Genomic DNA, 20,446 nt, shown 5'->3' with positions numbered 1-20,446 from the left:
GGGAACATTCCACAAAATGCATCTTTTAAAATCGCCCACGATTGAATTTTGCAGAGATTATACAGAGATTATTCAGCGGCGTCATCTGAAGAAGTTTTAACTCATCGATTTTTAGAAGAAATTTTAAACTCACCAATGAAAGTATATGTTGATACAGTAGTAACGGATCATTATGCACACGCGAGTGACATTTACTGTATTCTGAAGTAACAATGTCCGGAAGGACGAAGCTCCAAGTCGCCGTCAACGAGCGTGAAGGCTTCAGGAACCGTGACCGTGTCTTCATGCCGGGTGACGAGGTTTCTTATTACGAAACAGTTTTATACTGAATCTTGTCAAAGGAGGAGAGTTCCCCGAATTGTCTCAGTGTTGCGTAATTTTGGAGATCCTTTTCACGTAATCCTTTCCATCAAACAAAGTGAGCAATTTGTATTTCAAAATATATAATTATCTATGATAAATATAAATTGTAGTAAATGTGCAATTTTTTTGTTAATATATTGATAAAATGTGGAAGTCATTTATAGACGTCATTTTTTTGCATAGATGACTTTCAAAACTTTGATCAACCTTGGAGGCTTTGGGAAAGCTCCTTGGGATATGCATACCGAGCATTATTACAACGATCATAATCGCGGAGGACATCACGGAGGACATCACGGAGGGTAAGACAAATATCATCAGTTTTAAAATGCATAAATATCAGAAAAGCAAAAAATTGTTTACTCTCAATCACTGTATAATTACTCTTTCAAATTGTAGGAGCTCCAAAAAGGGCGGAAGTGGTGCTGCTCTGAGTGCATTGACCCTGCTCGCCTTCCTGTTTCTCTTAAACGTTATGCAGGTACATGCAATTTCAAACGATTGTGCAATCACATATTTTTGAAACTTATCTAAAAGTTACTGTCTTAATTTTTTGCTTCAATACTTGATTTGCAGCATTTACTAAATAATTGATCATTAAAATTTACTTTATCTAGTATTAAATTCTTTAATTTACAAAAAAGCTTTCTTTTTTTCACAGAAACATTAATTCTTCAAAAATCTATTACAGAATTTTTAAATTAATAAAATATTTCATATACATTTTTTTGCCATACTTTATGGGGTTTAACATTTTCTATCACTTTTCTAACATACTCTTGCCTTCTTTCAGCAATCTCTGCAAGATAATAACTCGACAACTCCGACAACTACAGCGTTTTTGTTACGAGAGACCGACCAGTTGCCGATTGTGTTGGACAGCAAAGAAGATAGTAGCAAGACGAAGGACGATCTCGCATATACAGCAAGCACGTATGGATCGAGGACACCAACTAAGGATTACGTGAGGGTGCGATATGAGGATTAACCATTTGACAGTTCTAAAATTCCTGAAAAACTTTCCTCTTAGATATCGGTTTCTCTATATTTAAGGTATTTATGTTTTTTTAATGTAATAAATTATATGATAGTTCTAAAGATAAACAATAAACATGTACATGAATTCAGTATCTCGATGAAAATATCAGTAACAGCAATGAAATAAGAGCTGCGATTGCCATTAGATGAAATTCAAGAACGACTGTCAAGTGATCAATACGCCAGCAATTAACGATGCGAAATAATGCAGCCACTCATCAAAACACATAAACAGTTTATTTTATTTTATTTCTCTCTCTTTCTGAACATGAGATTAAACGTATCATCATCGTCGTCCTCGTCGTCCTCGTCGTCGTCATCGTCGCCGTCGTCGTCCGTCGCGGTCGAAATTTGTTCATCAGCATTCGAAAATGCACACTCCCGATCCTACAATCTTATTTACATAACATTAGAAACATTTAAATATTTTTATTCCATTTTTTTTTGTCATAGTCTTACATTGCATGAAAAATAATCACGAACGATCATGTATTGCTAGGGGAATGGGCGATGGGCGTTTCTCTCCCGCGTGCCGACACGTCCGAGGAGAGCTCTCCCGGATTTGCTCGTCTAACGACGATCAGAGCGGCCAATTTCCTCGAGCGTATCCGGCAATTTTGACGAGGTCGGTGGCGAATAGCGATGGGCAACCTGCAGTTCGTTATTCTCATCTCATTCAAAGACTGGGGAACTGCTGAATCGCGTTGAAAAGTTCAAAGTGAGATTTCTAAGCAAATATATGCGAGCTTCGAATGCCAAACAGTTGTATTATTCATGATCTCGCGCGCGTTAATGCGGTCGCGAAGGAAACGGATGATTAAACGAGGCAGCGGGTTGCCCGTCGTGTCGCTCCGGTCTCTCGCTCTGCACGCTCGCCTAGAAAAGATTAGAAAAGGTATCACGGGTCTAAAATTTCGTCGTAAGTCTTCGAACTGTTCGGAGGGTGGTCACGATTATTCTTCCACGATTAGTCTCGCCGAAGGCTAAAGAATTCGACGATGATTTTTGCCGGGACGGGCCACCCTCGCGAAAAAGAAGCGAGCGGGGTGTGAGATCCGCTTGTTTTTTTTTTTGTGTTTTTTAAGATTTCTTTTTCTCTCTTTGTCACACGGGTCGTCGGCAAGATCGCGCTTCGACGGGGATTTTGCGGACGACCGTGGGGCTCGCTCGAATTATTTCCTAGGCGAAAAAAGGGCACAGTTTCCTACGAACCGAAAGTGACTCGCGCTTCTGTGAAAGTCGAGCGAATTTCTACGCGTGTTGGCGCAACGGATGGTTGAAAAGGTGGAAAACTTCGAGAATACAACTGACAGAATAAATAGAAGAATTAAACAAACATAATTGAATAATCTAAATTTTGATCAAAATAAATTTAAGAGAATTTTATAATATTGTATATTTAATTTTTTACTGAGAAATTAATCTCAAGAATCTTAAACTTTCAGGATTTGATTTCGGTTTTCCATCTCTGATCATGATGTTAAAATATGATCGTACTGTGTGAACAAATCAAACGCGACAAAATGCGACGCAAATTATGCGGAAAAAAGGGGTTCAACGGTTTCGCTGATGCGAAAATACATCGATCTTTCGCGGAGCGCGACTCGCCTTCGATCGTGAATTTATTACAATTCGTTTCGTCGCACGCAAACGCAGCCGATCGATTGCCGCGCAGGACTGTGCAGGAATCGAAACCGAGTATAATCCCGATCGAATTCAAGTTCCGACGCCGCCACAGGACACGCCAGAGACGGATTTTCCTATACTTTAATCCGCGGCGGTGAAAACGACGCGACAGCTACTACGAGATAAGATCGCAGCGATTACGAGTGAATGCGTGCCGTTGCAAGAGTACTTTCCTAAAGATAGAATCAACAATCGCACAATTCTCTTATTTTTCTTAACTATATATAACTATTTGAACGAATTGCCTCTCGACGAGCTTTACGATCGCTAATACTTTTGCCGTTGGAAAAGTGTGTTACACATTTAATCCTAATAATTCCATTCCCTTTCCGCGTCCGCGGCGTCGAAAATTGAACACATAAAAATTACGCATGTCCAGATCCCTGCTCACTTATATATATATATGTAGATATATGTATAATATATATATTTATATATTTATATATAATATACTCTGAAAATTTGTTTAGCTAAACATCAAAATCTAAAAGAAAGGAAATTATCCTGCACGAGACGTTTAGCTACATGCAAATTGCATTCAAGTCTCCGCGAGATCGCCCGCTACGCGAATTGCCCGTCCCTTCGGCCCCGCCGAAAGAAGAGAAAGATAAGGGGGAAGGGACGGGCACGTCCGATCGATTCGCCGCGTTATAGTTTAATCGCTTACATATCTATTAATCAATTAATTCATTTCTCGACTTAGCTACTTCACGTCCGAGCGGGGGGGGGGGGGGGGGGGGGGAAAAGAGTGTGGGGGGGGAAACAAGGGTGGAAGCAGAATGATGACACACGGGGCTCGACTCAATTCCAATATGCAATCAATGATGGGATTTCCGAGGGAGAAAGAGAGAATCACGCCGAGCGAAGCAGAAAACGAAGAATAAAGCGAAATAATAATTAACAAAATTGTATTCACTTCTTTTGGCGTTTGAAGAACCTGAAAGGATTAGAAGGATACATTTTGGAAAACTTTGGTGAGTGAAGAAAACCATGTTCCTAAAAAAGATAAGTTTTAGTTATACAAAGAAATAAATAGTAATTTTACTTTCGTCAATTTTTTTCCTTAAATCGCTCGACGCAGCAGACATTACGTTTCGATAAGATGTTTCTGTCGGATATAGCTTTACGTTGAACACAATACAGCTTTTTCATATATCACGTAGAAAACACATGTTAGAAAAGCGACATCGAACATAACTGTTGAGCGAAACCGATTATCAGTTAAGTATCGAAATAATCGATAACAGCGTTTTACGTACGAGACGGACCGAAGAGATAAAGAAATAAGCCAATCGCGTGAAAAAAATCTGCGATTTCGCTCGATAAAGCGTAGATTTTGATTTGACCTCTTTTGAACTCGCTACACACATGTGCTATATGATGAGATTTCCGACGCCAAATAAAATTCGATTACCGTTCTCCAATTAGACGGGCAATCAGTCGGTCATCGATGTAACGGTGCGAGTCGAACGGTTTTCATCGATAATTAATCGAGTCCATTAACTCGTCCTTAATTAATTCATTTTAGACAGCTTCGGTTATCGGGTCACGCGTGTCTGGTTTCGAATAAAAATAGCTAATTATTTTTTAACTGACCGAATCTCTCTCGCGTGATATCTAAAAAATAAATTTCTCTTCGCGATAAAAATGATATTTGGTTCATCACGTATTTTTACTCGCAACGCGTAGCGATACATCTTTTATTTTGAGAGTCCATTATAAATTAATCAACTGCAATATAATCGAGCTTGCAAAGGTAAAAAAATTAAATTTAGATTAATTTTCTCAAATTGCCGAGAATGTAAATTGGAATTGTATTTCTGTGGAATCCTTCGGCTGTTTCGAATTCCTCGGTGCGAGTCAATAGAGTCTAGAAAGGCATGTCTGGGAGATACGACTACTGCATTCGACCGACTTTATTCAAGGCATTATTACTTCAGTGCAATACCGGAGATAAGAGCAAACTGTGTCTTTACATTTATGATGTTTTAACGAGACGACCCTGACCCAGTGTCACGTAAACAAGAAGCAAAATTTGGCCTGGATCGATACGGCCTGTAAAACGTCAGAGGCGTCATATAAAAATTAAAAATACACAGCAAACTGGAACGCCAAAAGAATCTAACGTAAAGATTGTGAAAACCGATTTGTATGTCCAAAGCGAATATCTCGAATAGGTATTGCTTTTAATTTGCGATTGCACAAATGAATTTTACAAATGAGTGAATCTCCCATTTTATGAATCTGGATTCATTACTGAAGAGTAAAATCGAATTTGCTCCTGAAATCGTAGGCCACAATTAGCTTAATTAACCACATATTATTCCACAGAATTTCATTGCACGTTATTTTCTTTTCTTTTCGCCTCTGTCTAGAAATAATTAAACTCGTGCGAGAAAAGAGGTCAAACTATCGCGTCATCGAGCTACTTTCCGAGCGCGCGAGACGAAGCAACCCCTCCACAGACACTCGATTATCTTTGGTACGTTTCAGGAGGTAGATAATATAGAATTCTTTCTCTATTGTACGAGCTCGACACTTACGGAACGCGCACGCGATTGATAAAGCGCATCTCATCTCGGTTCTCATGGAATTTTTAGCCCGAGCTAAATCGACGGAGAATACGCTGCTCTTTTGATATCAGCGAGTGATTCGCGCGAATGATGGCTCGCCAAGCCGGCTCCGGAACGCGAAGGGGATGACGAGAGATCGAGAATGGGACGAGTACAGAGAGAAATCGCCGGCGTTAATATTAAATCTAAGAGCGTTCACTATACGAACGGTGCGATAGTTGGAAAAAATCCGTGCGCGCCGTTCGGCGGTAACGTTAGATCGATCCGATCGATCGTGCACTTGACGAGGTACTCCGACGAGTACGATTGCGTGGCGATTAGCACGCCGTAATATAGCGTAAATGCATCTGCGTTCTGGTCCAAAGAGTAGCGTGCAATATACCGGCAGCACCGTTCCCCGGGCTTTCTCGCGCCGCGTTACGGTCGTCGTTTTTATCGTAAATTGTTATCATACAAGTTCGAAAAAACAATCGATCAACGAATGATCGCGCCGGTTCGTCCGGCTCAACATTGAATAAACTTCTGTAATCTCTGTGAAAGAGATCAACGTGCTCACGGAAATATACATACCTACAAATCTACGCTTATCTACATGATATGAAGCTTCGAAAGCCCGCCCGGGCGCCGCGGCACCTCGCCTCGTCTCACGCAGGCGTGTATATAATAATTGATAAAATAATGTGTTTATTCCGCTTTCTTACCGTTTGTTCCGGAGAAGAGGCGAGATCCGAGCGACGCCCGGGCGTTTCGCCGACGTTTCGGTAGCGCGATTCCCTCTCGGCGCAGAAAACTAGCGATAGTTGATGAAGATTTCGGTAGAAACGTTAGCGAGCCACCATCCGGATCTCCCTCGGTCGCAAGGAAGCACCGACGCGCATACATGTGACAAACCAGAACGATAATGCCGTTTGATCGTGATTCTATTGTTCCAAAGACTCTTAAATTCATATTCTTAAAAGGTGCGATATATAATTTTCATTTCTCTTCCTCTTAAATATGGATTTAAGACGATTCGGAGAAGACAACTCTTCGATTACGAAGCCGCGATTACGAATGCGACTAATGTCGCTAGTTGATAAAAAAGAATTACAACGGTTGCGACGTTGTCGCGAAAATCTGATCTGAAAGTACACGATTTAACACGGGACGCGAGAATGGTTTGATTAATATATGCCGCGAGATATTGCAGTCGTTGATGTAGAACAGTTCGACAACGGTGCGTCTTCGATGATCGGAAGTGTTTTATCGGCGTGTGCGTCGCGCGCTACGACCTACCGAGAAGCGTAGAAACGACTCTGTAACTCCACTCGATTCGATTCCTCCTTTCCTCGAAGCTCCTTGTTCACCTTCCCGGTTTTCCTGAAGAAACCAGACGGATGCGGCGACGACGCGACGTCCGTTCGTTTGTCCATTTCGTAATCGTGCCGCCCTCCGATTCTTGTCGAAGGGAGGAACCTCAGAGATTCATTCTCTGACGGAAAGAAAGGAAAATCCGAAGACTCTAAGGCGTGGGTGCACTATGCAAGTAGCATTATTATTGGTGCTGGTTCTCGTCGTTCTCCTCTTGCGATATGATGCTCGACCTGTTGGATCGCACGTCGAGATCCATGGCGAAGGGCTTCGTCGAGTTGCCGAGGAGCGCCTGCGTGCTCTGGCCGTCGTCGATGCTCAGCGAGCACTCCAGCGAGCTGTCACTGAAAGTACAGAAACAGATTTCTACTCGTCACTAGCGCCTTCGCGGATCGCCCCGGGTGGGACACGTGGTTTGGCTTGCACTGACAATCGGCGGTCGATCGTTTTACCTGACGATACTAGCGCGGTCGACGGAACCGCCGCCACCGCCGCCGGAAGCCGACGCCGTGCAATTCTCACCGTTGCACGGTCGCTCGCCGTTGCTGCTGCACGAGGAGGTCCTGGTGCTGGTGCCGGTGCCGCCGGCGGACGAGGTGGTCGCCGTTACCGCAGCCTCCCTCATGGACGCCCGCCTCGACTCCTCGTGGCACTCGCACTTGCACTCCTCCGGCTGCACGTAGCTGTAGCCGCCGGTGATCGCCTTCGTGATATCGTCGTCTGGCCGCGGTATCGTCTGTATTCGCTTCGGCGCCTTCCGCTTCTCCGGTATCTCCTCGAAATTGATCCAGTTGCTCGGCCGCGCTGTCGCTGATGATGATGATGATGCTGCTGCTGCTGCTGCTGCTGCTGCTGCTGCTGCTGCTGCTGCTGCTGCTGCTGCTGCTGCTGCTGCTGTTCCCGCAGCCATCGCTGCTGGTGCTCTCGGTGGCAGTGGAGGTGGACTGGGTGATTTTCCTTGGGCGGTAGCGCCCTTACGACCGCCATCAGGCGGCACCTTGCCCGCAAACTCCGTGAACGTGTTCGCCGTGCTGGCGTACTGTCGCCGCGGGCTCTTCAGCTTGAAACTGTCCTCCCGCGGCAGCGATATCTTCATTCGCTCCACGCGACGCTCGTCCATCGCCTGCATCACGAACTCGTCCAGTAGAGTCGGGTTTATCGGCGTCGTTGAGCGTGGTCTCTCGATGGGAATCGTCCTGAATTAAATTCATTTCGCAGGTTATTATCGTAAGCTGAATGACAAAATTGGAAAATCAATCAAAATAATTCGAAATAACTTTCTATATTGATTTTCAGGTTGTAATTTTAATATGCGGATTTGCGCACAATCTTTCACAGTTACCTTACTTCCTGAAGTCGTTGTTTAACAGGCAGGATAGGTATGGCGACACTCTTCTCCAGGGGCAGGGTCGTAGGTACGTACGGAAGATCCTCCTCGAAACTTTCCTCGTAGAAGAGACCCTTCCGCTCGTCCGGCAGCTCCTCGGCAAGTTTCTCGACCTTGTTCCGGATGAACTCAATCTCCGAATCCCTCTCGGACTCCGAGCTGTTGTGATCCAGGTCAGATATCACGCTGGGTGTTTTCACCAGGCCGTCCTGTTGCGACTTGCCGACCTTGTCGTCGAGGAAATCGGGTTTCTTGGCCTCCTGCGCGACCCGCGGCGCTTCCCTCGAGCTCGCTTTCTTCTGCTGCGCCGCTGCGCCATCGTCTATCCTTTCAGGTGGTTCAGGCTGTGACTGCTGACTCTCTTTGCTCTTCCTCTTCGGCTTCGGTATGTCCGGCTTCCTGCCCGTGGACTCCTTCGGCAAGCTGCCGGACGACACTCGCGAGTCCGGCGACTTGACCTCCGATTTAAGCTCCGTTTTAGTCGGTGTCGTCGATTTTGCCTTCGGCGTTTCGACTACTTTGTTCGCCTGCGTGCTGATCTTCGAGTCCCTCGACGAGCTCTTCGATATCTGCGATTCCTTGGACGTGCTCTGCGGAAGCTGGCTATCCTTAGACGAACTCCTAGGCACGATTCGCGTCGCCGTCTCGATCTGAGCTTCGGTCCTGATCTTGGCGATGACCGACACCGGCGCCGGATGATGCTCGATCGACACCTCCGTAATTATGCTGCCTGCGCGCGGTCCTTCGATTTCGTACTCGTCCAACAGCTTGGTCGGCGTTTCCAGCGGTATCGAGACGCTCTCCGACGGCAGGGCCTCCTCGTAGTTCCTGTCGTCGGCGTGCAAACTGATGAAGATGGAGTCGTCTTGGCGGCTTTTGTCCCTCTCTGTGTTGAACGTGAACTCAACTTGACCGATACTGTCGAGGGACGGCTGCTCCGCACTTCCGCTCGGCATGTCGAGGTTGCACGAGGCCGCAATCGCCTCATCGTAACTTTTCTTTCTCTCACGCTTCTTGAATAAGCTTAACGTGGACGAGAACACGCCCTTGTTCTTCGAATCTTTCTTCGGAGTCACGCTCTTGTCGGCGGAAGCTCTCTCGCGCGATTTCGAACGGCTTCTCAGACTCTCTGTGGTGTCCTTCAACTTCGACGTCAGGCTCCGCCGTGGCTTTGTGTTAGGTGATGGCGATTCCGGGCTCAATACGCTACCATCGGTTCTACTACCCTGTTTAATCGCAAATATTATAATCAATAATCCAGTTGTTGTGGAAAAATTAAATTGAACGCAAACTTATAATTTTTCAATTAACATTGAAATAAAATTAAGACAAACTTTTAAAAAAAAAAAAAAAAAAGATTAAGACTTTTTCCTAGACGGGGAAAAAATATATATTAAAACCAATAGTAATTTTAATTAATAAAACTATATGTATTTTATATATTTTTCTTGATAAATGTGAGAAATTCTTTCTTCCTTTGCATGAAACTAATAAACAGAAAATTTTTCGTTATCTTGATATTACATTACCTTGAATAACGAAGCAAAGCTGCTTTTCCTGGATACCGATGACGGACTGGGCGTTCGCGAGCCTTCGAGATCACGTACCTTCTGATGCCTCGGTAACTTGGGACTCCCAGTCAGGTTACTTGTCGTAGGTGTCGTCTGTACGATTTCCTTGAAGTTCTGGGTCTTCTTCCGCTTATCATTAAAATCGAGCGTCGCGGGCTTCTGAAGTTCTTGTGCTAGAATCTTTGATTGTTGCGACGTTCTCGATTCTTGATGCTCGAATGACCTCTTTATAATCGGTACCTGCCTCGGCACGAGGAAACATATTATAAATATTTATTCAGTCATTTAATTCATTTTTTATTCAGAAGTGCGATATTTTAATACTTTCACAATATCTAAGAATTATTTTTTCAATATTTAGTCTGATAAAGAAATATTAGATAATATAAAAAAATATTTTAACACCGGAATATTAACAAAATTTTAATAAAACGATTGCGTTGCAACAAAATTTTAATTCGCAATTCGCGCCTGCGTGTGTTTTTGATGGAATATCGACGCAGAAAGTAAAAGACAAGTTTTTTTGATATTTAACTTTTCCGAAGTATGAACCAACCTCTATGTTTACCCTTTCTAGGAATTTCTTGGTGATCTCCACCTCCCGCTTGAAGATTTCCTTCCGCTCCTCGCGACCGCGTCTTCTGGGCTTATCCAACGGATCCGGCTTTAGATTACCGCCCACCATCGACACCTTGATGCTCTCGGGGATCAACGCCTTCGTGGTGTCGGCCTCCCGCTTCAGAAGTATCTTCTCAAGATCATCAGTCTCCGGTTTCGACGGCTCTATCAGGTTGTCGGCCAGCGTCGGCTTGTTACCGCAGAACGATGTCTCCAGCAGACACTTGTGCGGGCTGGGCGATCTAAAAAGATTTTCACGTAAGGTAAATCGATTTTCTCTCATCGGCGAATCATGCATTCTAAGCCTAATCTATTATGTTTCCTAGTCTATCTCACATTCAATGAAACACTTGACATTCAATCGCAGAGAAGCAGAACATAGATCTTAGAATGCAAGTAACAGATTCTTATAATACGTTTTTCTTAAATAAGATCGTCGTGTTAAAAGCGGAAATTCGCAGGGTATGATCGGGGAATCAAACTTCAGATAAGTAACAATTCAATAAACAGCAGCTTTATTTTCTAATCAATCTCATAACTCGCTCGATAAAACAGAAAGCTTTTGACATTCAAATTGCAGAGAAGAAGAAGAAGAAGATAGCAGTTTCGGCTTAGGCTCCCAGCAAAGCGCCTGGTGATTCGATTCTCGGGGAACGAAAGCTCGCTGACAGATAGCACATTCTCTATGTCTTCTATGCCTTTTCTAACATTCCTCTCACCTGGAGGAAGTCGCCGACACGACCGAGAGCTTGCCGGAGACGCCGGAGCCCTGGCTACCGACCGACGACAGTCTGGACGTCCTGCCGCTGATGTTGAGCAGACATATTTCCGAGCAGTTGCTGTCCTTGCGCTCGCGCTCCTGGCCCAGCTGTCTGCTGCTGTACTCCGACTGGGATCCGTCCGCGTCCTTCCGCTTCCGCCTCTTCGACTCCCGCTTGAGATCCTGCTCGTGGACGGGATCTTGCAGGTCCAGCTCCTCCGTGGAGGACCTGAGATCTTGGGCGTCCTCCTTGTAGCCCAGAGTCAGCTTGCAGCCGGGCGGCGGATCCGCACCTACAAATCCACAGGATTCTCCATTTTTAGACCCTTCCGCTGACTCGCGCGTGACCCTCTAAATCTAAAAGTTTACTACGTGGACTAAATCAAACGTTTAACACCAACGTGTGCGTGTCGCTCCCCCTTGCACTATCGGCTCCTCTAGTTTACACGACTTCTAACAAGTCGAACAAGTTTGTCGTGTTCTCCTATACTTTCTACTTGGTGTGCGAGCGTGTTAAACGTGTCCAACTATCCGGACAAGTCTGTCTCCGCTCGTGTCATGCTTCGGTTACGACGCCACCGGCAACGGTGAACCCACGGGGACCGTAAAGGACCGTCGTCGCCGACTAATGTTAGACTAACTATGGTGCTGCACGATATTATTCACGGACATCAACTATTCCCAGCTGGCACTAAGTGGAGTTTAACGGGGCTAATAACATTCCGGTAGAATGTCGTCAAAGCGAGAACTTCCATCAGAACAGTATATTTCTTTCATTTTATCGTTTCTTCTCGAATTCGATTTTACTAATTTCTTTGCAAATTCGACTTTATCGTTTTCTAAAAGTGAGTTAATTTTTGCGGGGGGAATATCGACCGAGAGAACACTTCGTTATAATTGCGGGTGGTGCAATCAAGAAGTGTTCAACCTTTGAGATCAAAAAAGAACGTCTGATATTTTGCAGAGGAATTACATGCTATCTTTAGAAAATTTCCTGCGTATGTGGGTTGATACGTAAAATTCATACTCCCACCTCGCAATACCGTTGACATTTGATTCCGTTGCATTATTAATATATTATATTATATAACATTCTGTATAAATTCATCATGCCGGGATAATTAAATCACTCCTACACGCTGTTTTAAATAGAAAAACAAGTGGGCCGCCGAGCATATATCTCGCCGAAACAAAACTGCTTCAATTAATGCACTCGTAAAGAAAATAATTTTAATCGCATCGCATTTCATAGATTTTTTCCAACTTTAAGGACTTTATTTTTTTAATTTCACTCTTAATTACAGAGGCACTTCTTTGTCACGTGATCTAAAGGAGAGAATTAGCCACATTCGTCGAAAAGTCGACCGTGGCAGTCGAAGAATGGCACACCGAGCGAATAAGAAATTCGTGTCGCTTAAGGGCCGCGTGACCGAATGAAGAATTCAACCAAATGTTAATCGGGTCCTAATGAATTGATTTGTGCGCCGAGTGTGTGTGCAGGTGCGAGATTTCACTGAATAATCGAGGTGAGCGATCAACACGGGCGTATTATTTAGATCTGTTTACCGAAATCGATCAGGGCCTTGACCCGTCTTTTTCAGAAGCTATTCGAAATATGCACGGCCTGTGTGCACGCGAAGTTTCTCTTCTTACACTCGCGTTGCCCAGCCATCCGTGATTTAATCGTGCGCATTTATCTTGGGCGCATGTTCGACCACCGTGCATTCTCGCTGCGCGGCATTACCGCAATTAATAATGAAATCGACGACGAGGAACGTTAAATAGGGTCACGTATGAAATATTAATAATATTACTCGGGAATCTATTTCCGCTAATTAGCTAACATGTGTTTTCCTACTAATTACAGTTCACGTGTTGCTACTTGTCCGTTAGAATGTATATGTGTATTATTCCGAATTTCCAATTGTTTGCGCTAACATATAGCTGACGAATGTGTGATCTACAAAAGCGTTATACAGCCGAAAGGATTGGAAACACAGAGTACGTTAGTTACGTTGAAATATTCAATATAATTTCGTTCAACCGGATTACCTGCGAAAAATCATTTACAGTCCAAGTGCCTCGTATGATCCTGAAATTACCATCTCTCGGCCCGATTAACTTATGTCTCATTATTAATTATGTATCCGATATCGGCCACTTATTAATTCCGTGATTAATTTACGAGAATCTTTATATCCGCGATATATATTCTATTATTCCACATTCAAATTTCCTCAAGCTGCTTATTGTTACATTGCATTCAAATAATTTCAAAGCACGTCCGAAATATATTTAATAAACCTCGAAATGAATTAGAATTCGGATATTTTCGTAATTCCCGGCGTTTGATTCATTCATGAGATTAAGTTTCATCAACCAACTGTTTTAATTACCTTTAAATTAAATTTATTACAGTCAGAGTAAATACCATTCCTAAATTTTGCGCGTGATCTACCGAGCGAAATCGCGGCCGACGCGCAGTAACCAGTGTGAAAGTCTGACCTGCGAGGAGCTCCCGGTCGGGCGACGAATCCCTGGAATTGCTATCCTCATGGTGCGAGGAGCTGCTCGCCCTGCTGATGTCGATGCGCGGCGTGCTGGGCGTCTTGAGCGAACTGCCAGGCGTTGCCGGTGTGGTGACCTCGACGATGCCCGGCATTCGCCCCGCCGCCGCCGCCGCCGATTCCCCCTGCATTCAAATTCGTATCCCGGTTTGTCGTGGATCGACAGCACAGTTCACGCGGGGTTGGTTGGTTGGTTGGTTGGTTGTTTGGTTGTTTGGTGGGCTCAGGTCGCGCGGGCTGGCTTCTCGCGGTGGACTCTCACCGGGACTCACGGGCGATCGACGGGGGGGGGGGGGGGGGGAAGAGATCGATCTCATACGATCGCACACGTACCTCGAGATCCGATCCGAGCGGATCTCAGTGTAAGAGAGAGAGAGAGAGAAAGAGAGAGAGAGTGAGAGAGTAAGAAAGAGAGTGAGCCCCGGTTGCCGCGGGGTGGATGATGGCTCAGTGGGGACTCAGAGGGTAGGACTCACGTTTTCCACCTCGTCGGACAGGTCTTCGAAGGATGCTATCGGCGCTGGTCCAAGCTTCCTTTGATGGGCGCTCGGCAATCCTGACGCCATCTTCGTGTGCTCAGACCACGGTAATGCTGGAAAAAATTCCGATGAGAAAAATCGGCGGTGGGTGAGTCTTTTTCGCTTCCGCCCCGCTCGCGTGCGAAACTTTTGAGGGAAAGAGCGAAAGAGAAAAAAAAAGCACAGTCCGTCGCTCGTGATGTGGCGCGCGGAAAAAAGAAGCACAATGTCGCCAATCACCGGGGTCGCTTATTACGCCTCACCGTTGTTGCACACGGCGGCTCTCGAGTATTATGTAATAATACGCCAACAGGTGTATATCGCGCGACCCACACCGTCGTGCCGTGATTTCTCGCTTGATAAAGCTCGAGAAATTGCCTTTTTCATAGTTAATAATAAAGATGTTTGTACACCGGCATGTTAAACTGCAGATTGAAATTTGCAACAGGGCGCTTACGTGTATTCTCCCGCTTCGCGATTAATACAAATATTTAATCTTTTGCACACGGAAGAGTGTTTAGCGAAAGGTACTTTGTTGTTTGCCTAAAAACTAGTCGGCGTGGAAAAACCACAACATATTTTTCGCTCGTCGTATGTCGGTTAATTGAAACGGGAGATTTACATTCGCGAAATCTTTTGTTCGCGCAAATTGCTGCAGGATACATAAATTAGGCGCATGAAATGATAAAAATTGCGGCTGCTGTTTGTGGAAAAAAAAAAAGACGTCCACGCGCGTGCAGACCGCTCGGTTTAGCGAGCGGTTAATCGCTGGTAGCGTTAGAACGTTTAAGCGAAGGACGATTTCATTAGACCATACGATACTGTTCGCACCGTCGCACCAGGAGAATTAGGCATTCGTCACGCTTGGCGGTTGAAAAACACCGACCGCCTGTGCAAAACTGCGCTGTGCAAAAAGCAAGGCGCAAAGCGTAGAAAGCACACAACCGCGAAGCGAACATTCAAGACGGTGATTAAAAGTGAGCCGCAAATTTAAATTGCGGCCGTGGTTCTTCCTTTCTCATCGCGGAAGAGAGAGGAAAGGCGTGGAAAAAAATTGCGTTCCCCCGGTCAGGCGTGCAATTACTCTTAAGTATGTCCACGAGATTGCGTCGACGCGAAGGAGCATCGCGGATTAAACTATAAACCGGCGTTAATAAAACTTCCGCCCCCGTGGATAATAACTTCCTCCGCGTCGCAAAACACGCCGTTCGCCGTTTAACGCGAATTGCATTAATTCCGCCGTAACGGAATCGCCATAATTTTCGAAATAACCGGTTGTAAAGCCATCTCGGTTCCAGCGGTGCGGAAAAAAAAGTTGTGAAAAAGTACTATTAGCGGCGAGGAAAATTGCGACGAGATTCGTTAAGTCTTTCGCCTGACGCGTGACCCCCCCGTTAAATCAATCATTCGATTCGCTTCCGCCGGAAATATCGGGCAAAGCAATTCGGTTCGTGACTTCGACGCGCGACGTGAGAGTATTTTAAAGCAATACAAGTATGTTTTGCGGTTCGAAAAGACTCTCTCGAGTCTTCGATCGTTCGGTTACACACGACGCGATAAAGTTCGACGAAGATCTGATAAAACTAGCGATCAGATCTTCTCGCGTGCCGTGAGAAAATTGCGGAGAAATCTGCAACTTTTCTCTTTAATTAAGGAAAATATTTTTTTTTTCTTCATTGATTAAAGTTATATCTGATGACCTCTACTTTGTCCGATTGCCACGAAGAACTCATCGTGCTCAAATGGAACACATTTTTCTCCGCCAACGCGCACATTTTAACTTCAAGTTGACGTGTTTGCGCGATCGAACTTTTCAAATCCGAGTGGTGATTCATTTGTCTTAAAGTCCGCGCATTTTAGTTGAACGAGATGTATGTACGAGAATATCGAGGACAGTTGAAGCAAATGCTGCATTTCCATTTGGTTTCACGCTCAATTCACGATGTCCGTATAATTTAGCGCAGTCGTGGTCGACCGTGTTCATTTGTCGGGCGAAAGTATTAAATATTCGCCCGTGCAATCGTGCGATCGCGATGAAAAATTGCGGAAGTAAAACGCAAGAGAGAAATTGATTTTAAATTAATCGACGGACCTAAAACACCCTCGTTTAGCGTCGAGATTTTAACTTAATCGAAACCGCGGCGTTCTCGATACGCCCGCGTATCGTGACTCAGACCACTTTCGATGATCATTGACGAGAAAGAAGGAAAAAAAAAAGCCACGAGAGTGAGCTCCGCAAACTGTGAAGTAATCCCTTTGAATCGATTGGAAGCCGATCAGCCGGCCGAAAAACTCTCCGACAAATACGGCGCGTCGTCGGCGAGATCGATCGGTCTGTGCCGGCGGATCGTCACCGATGTGTGTGCATATGTGCACCTTCGTCGCGGGCTGGCTAACTCGGCTGGCTTGGTCCCTAAAGTCAAACCGAGCGCGAAATTGCCGTCGGGATCCGCGCCGCGCATTAACACGCGTAAGTGGTAGCAATTATCATTGGTCCGGCCCTCGGTTCGCCCGAACGAGTGCGGACGTGTTCCGCGGGTTCAGGATGAACACCGTGAAGTTGATACAACCGTATTAACCGCTAGCGCTAAATCTTACAAAAAAAAAAAAAGAAGAAACGTACGATTTTATTGTTGTTTTATTGTGGTTTTAATTATTTTTAATTTTTTAGCTTAATTAAGTGTCTTTTTAGAATTACGTTATTACATGACGGTCTAAATGAATGAAGTTGCAATTAGAATTGATTAAACTGTAAGTCTGACGCGCAGGACTGCGCGCGATATCGGTTTTCCGCGGTTAAGTTAAAATCGAATTCAGATACTTGGCGGAGATCTGCGATTGAACACGTTTCCGGCGAATCCGGGACAACTTGCATGCGACGTTCGCGGATTGAATGGCGTCTTGTAACGTGTCTTGACGTAGCTCTCTTGTGTTTGATACATCTGGTGCAGGTCGCGCGTGGTGCAGCCGCTAACAAGGCTCTTCTATTAATAGCGCGTCGCATACGAAGCGCGAAATGCGAGTCTACGCATAGAGATTTTTCCGAAGACTTCCGAGAAAGATGCACCCTCGGTTAGTTGCGTCCTTACGCGTGAATCAGGAAGTCGCAGACTGCAGGGTGAGGGCTACTTTACGGAGATAAAGGAGCATCCGAGGGATTTTATCGCGCGAGTTTTATCGTCCGTGATTTTTATTTCGACGGGAAGAATAAAGCGCCGGCAAAATTCAATGGAAAAACGCTGAAAAATAACAATCCCGGCAGCCCGTAAAGCGCTTTATCGCTCGATTAATCGTCAATCTATAATTAGATGCATTATTTGGATAAGCAAAATCTTATGCATCACTAAGCGGCGTCGATAAAGTAAAAGTTTCTCTCTGTTCTGTAGAAAAATCCCGTCTGTTGCGCGGAAAATATTCCGATATCTATTATTATCGATGTATTACTGCCGAGCGAATATTTTGGTGACGTGAAAAAAAAATCGTATAAACGCAGGCTCGATTTCGATGAGTACGTTTTCCGATATTAGACGAAGCCGATCGTCTCTCTACATTTATCCGCGGTTGTGAAAAAGCGACGATTGACACGGGGTTGATTTCTTCTCATATGGAAAATTGAATGTAACGCGACCACGCCGCAATTTCAATTCGCTGGTAAATGTATCCGTGCTTCACGTTATACGCGATCGTACCTCCTATACCACGCTGATGATTGATTACACGAGGCAGTTCGATGTCAGAACGCTCGTCGATATCGCTAAGTAAAGAAAGAGAAATACATGACACAGCAACAATGTATATCGTTTTGTCCGTCAATTCGTTTTCATCCCGCTTAAAACCGGCGAGCGTAATATCCCGTAAGCGAAAATCTCTCTATTTTCCACGCTCTCTTGTACTGAATAATTCTTGCGCTTCAAAATATAATCATTTAATCCTTAACACAGGTCGGCGAAACAATTCATTTCCACCTCCGTTCCGGCTCTACGCCGTAAAATGTAGATTGCAAGGTAAAAAATCACACGCGTCTTGGGACTGGAATCGCACACGCAAATCTCGCATTATCTTCCCCTCCACCGTGCCGCATGAATAATTTCCTGATGGAAAACCGCTGTTCGCAAAGGCTCCACCGAGACTCGCGGCTGTCAGCAACAACGACGGTGTGCCTTTCGCTTCGCGGAAGCGATCGAAATCGGTCTAATTTCGATAAAGGCCTGACTCTTCGACGCGACGGACGTGTAAAAGTGATCTCTGCCGTTCATTCGCGATGATACAATTAAGGCGACAAAAGAAAGTCGCTTGAGACGCGTAAACGCTCGTTTCCTCCTTTCTTTCCGCGTTCATAGAATGGACCGATCAAAGTTCACACTGCGTTTTCCATGCGAGAACGCGGAATCACTCACTCAAGATTCATCCCTCGTCCTTCGGAGAGGCTCATCGGGACATGTGCCGTCGTCGTCGTTGTCGTTGTCGTCGTCGTCGTCGTTGTCGTCGTCGTCTCGCTGCCGCTACCACCGTTAATCACCACGTTAAGCACCAGCACCAGCACCAGCACCTCCGTCTGCTGTCTTCGCACTACCCCCGTGGTCTCGACGTTGCATTTGTCAACGCGCACGCACCGTCCAAGTCGAGCAGCAGCCGTCGACATCGCCGCCGGCGGATTCTCGCCTCGCGACGCACGACCGCCGAGAAGAAGCCCTCGCTCTATGTTCGCGCACCCGGAGGCGGCGGCGAGGTCGCGAGGCGACGAAAAAGCGGGACACCCCCGCTCTGCTCTGGCGCGCGCGACGAACCAACCAACCGACCGACCGACCGACCGACCGACCGACCGTTCTCCCCGACACACCGCCAACCCACCCCCGACGCCCTACTTTCCTCCACCTCGCGGCGAGAGCGCGCTCGCGCTTTCCTCTCGGACGAGCGCACGTACAACGTACGTAACGCGCGTCGCGCGGGTCACAGTACTCGCTCTCAACCCCGGAAACGACTGCGGGGAGGGGTACTTACCCCTGTCTCGTGTCCTCCATTGCCGTTGCTAATCGGACGGCTGCCGATCGATCCCCCTTTTTCAGCTTACTCCATTTCTGCGTTCTCTCCCCTCGTGCGCGCGAGAGGCCCCGGTCTCTTCCCCGTTTCTGTCGCTCTCCTCGTTCCTTCTTCCTCACCTCTACCGTTCTCTCCCTCTCTCGTTCCCGCACTCTCTCGGCCTGGGCCTAAGCAGCTCTTCTCTTAGCGTGACATCCCCGCACGCCTTGACGGCTCACATCTTGACCCCTGCGAGTTCGCGCCAGCTGTGATCCGCAGGAGACGCGCTCTCTGGCCCCTCCGCCAGCGGCCGCACACCACGACGACGACTCGCGTCCTACTCGTGCTCGCGCGACAAGTCGCGCACGCTCGTCGTAAGCTTGATTCAGGGATGTGCTTGTTGTTGATCGCGGTGGCGGCGAGCAATAATGATTCAAAAGAATGGTGCTTTACAGCGAACGCATCTTGCGTCTCGTTCGTGACGATCCACCTAGAAAATATGAAAAAATCATTCTTCATAGAAAAAAAGCGCAAGATATTCTCGCCAAATTCTTACGCCAATTTCTCATTCTTACAATTTCTCAAGTCAATCGATTTAAAGTCTTTCTTTAGTAAATCTGGAAAAATTATACATATAAAATGCTATATATGGAAATTATTTTTTTGATTAAATGATTCTATTCAAATATAGAGGTTAGATATCTTGAGATGACTAGCCAAAAATTATAACATTATTAAAATAAACTGGTACTTGAAAATAATCGAAAAATATAACCTCACCAGTTTCTTTTCCAGAAGCTTAACTTGTCTGATTGAGAATTCTTTTAATGTCGCATAGAACGAATCGCTCGATTGATTCATTTTTCATTAAATTGTTATCAAAAATATCTTCCGAAGTCGAGAGAAGTCTTTTCACGACATAATGTTTTGAGAAAATTATTTAAACATCAAATTAAGACAATAGCGCTATCTGAAAAAAATGGAGCAAACTCATTC

General features: G+C 45.5%; 2 protein-coding genes across 9 annotated transcripts; one reads left to right on the top strand and one right to left on the bottom strand.

Moving 5' to 3' along the window:
- The first annotated feature begins 87 nt into the window (after positions 1 to 87).
- LOC105675108 (uncharacterized) lies at positions 88 to 1,620 on the top strand. The gene is made up of 4 exons (XM_012371929.2): positions 88 to 418; positions 547 to 665; positions 763 to 844; positions 1,157 to 1,620. Exons 2-4 carry the CDS (start codon positions 547 to 549, stop codon positions 1,349 to 1,351), a joined length of 396 nt encoding a protein of 131 aa, XP_012227352.1. The 5' UTR covers positions 88 to 418; the 3' UTR covers positions 1,352 to 1,620.
- On the bottom strand, positions 1,620 to 20,403 carry LOC105675169 (serine-rich adhesin for platelets). Of its 8 annotated transcripts, XM_012372116.2 has the most exons (11): positions 20,231 to 20,403; positions 20,026 to 20,067; positions 19,433 to 19,940; positions 14,390 to 14,505; positions 13,852 to 14,038; positions 11,306 to 11,639; positions 10,525 to 10,828; positions 9,927 to 10,208; positions 8,353 to 9,623; positions 7,463 to 8,206; positions 1,620 to 7,354 (listed from the first exon to the last, which is right to left on the bottom strand). In XM_012372116.2, the coding sequence occupies exons 4-11, from the start codon at positions 14,477 to 14,479 to the stop codon at positions 7,195 to 7,197; spliced, it is 3,372 nt and encodes a 1,123-aa protein (XP_012227539.1). In that variant the 5' UTR covers positions 14,480 to 14,505; positions 19,433 to 19,940; positions 20,026 to 20,067; positions 20,231 to 20,403; the 3' UTR covers positions 1,620 to 7,194. The 8 variants fall into 8 exon arrangements, with proteins under 8 accessions (XP_012227539.1, XP_012227537.1, XP_012227536.1 ...); XM_012372114.2 differs by lacking the exon at positions 20,026 to 20,067; XM_012372113.2 differs by lacking the exons at positions 19,433 to 19,940; positions 20,026 to 20,067; positions 20,231 to 20,403 and adding an exon at positions 18,829 to 18,970.
- Positions 20,404 to 20,446: the final 43 nt, after the last annotated feature.

This window comes from Linepithema humile, chromosome 5 (assembly GCF_040581485.1).
Source record: "Linepithema humile isolate Giens D197 chromosome 5, Lhum_UNIL_v1.0, whole genome shotgun sequence".
Classification (NCBI taxonomy): Eukaryota; Metazoa; Arthropoda; class Insecta; order Hymenoptera; family Formicidae; genus Linepithema; species Linepithema humile.
Note: the sequence above shows the minus strand (reverse complement) of the source record. Positions and strands in the feature narration are given on the sequence as shown.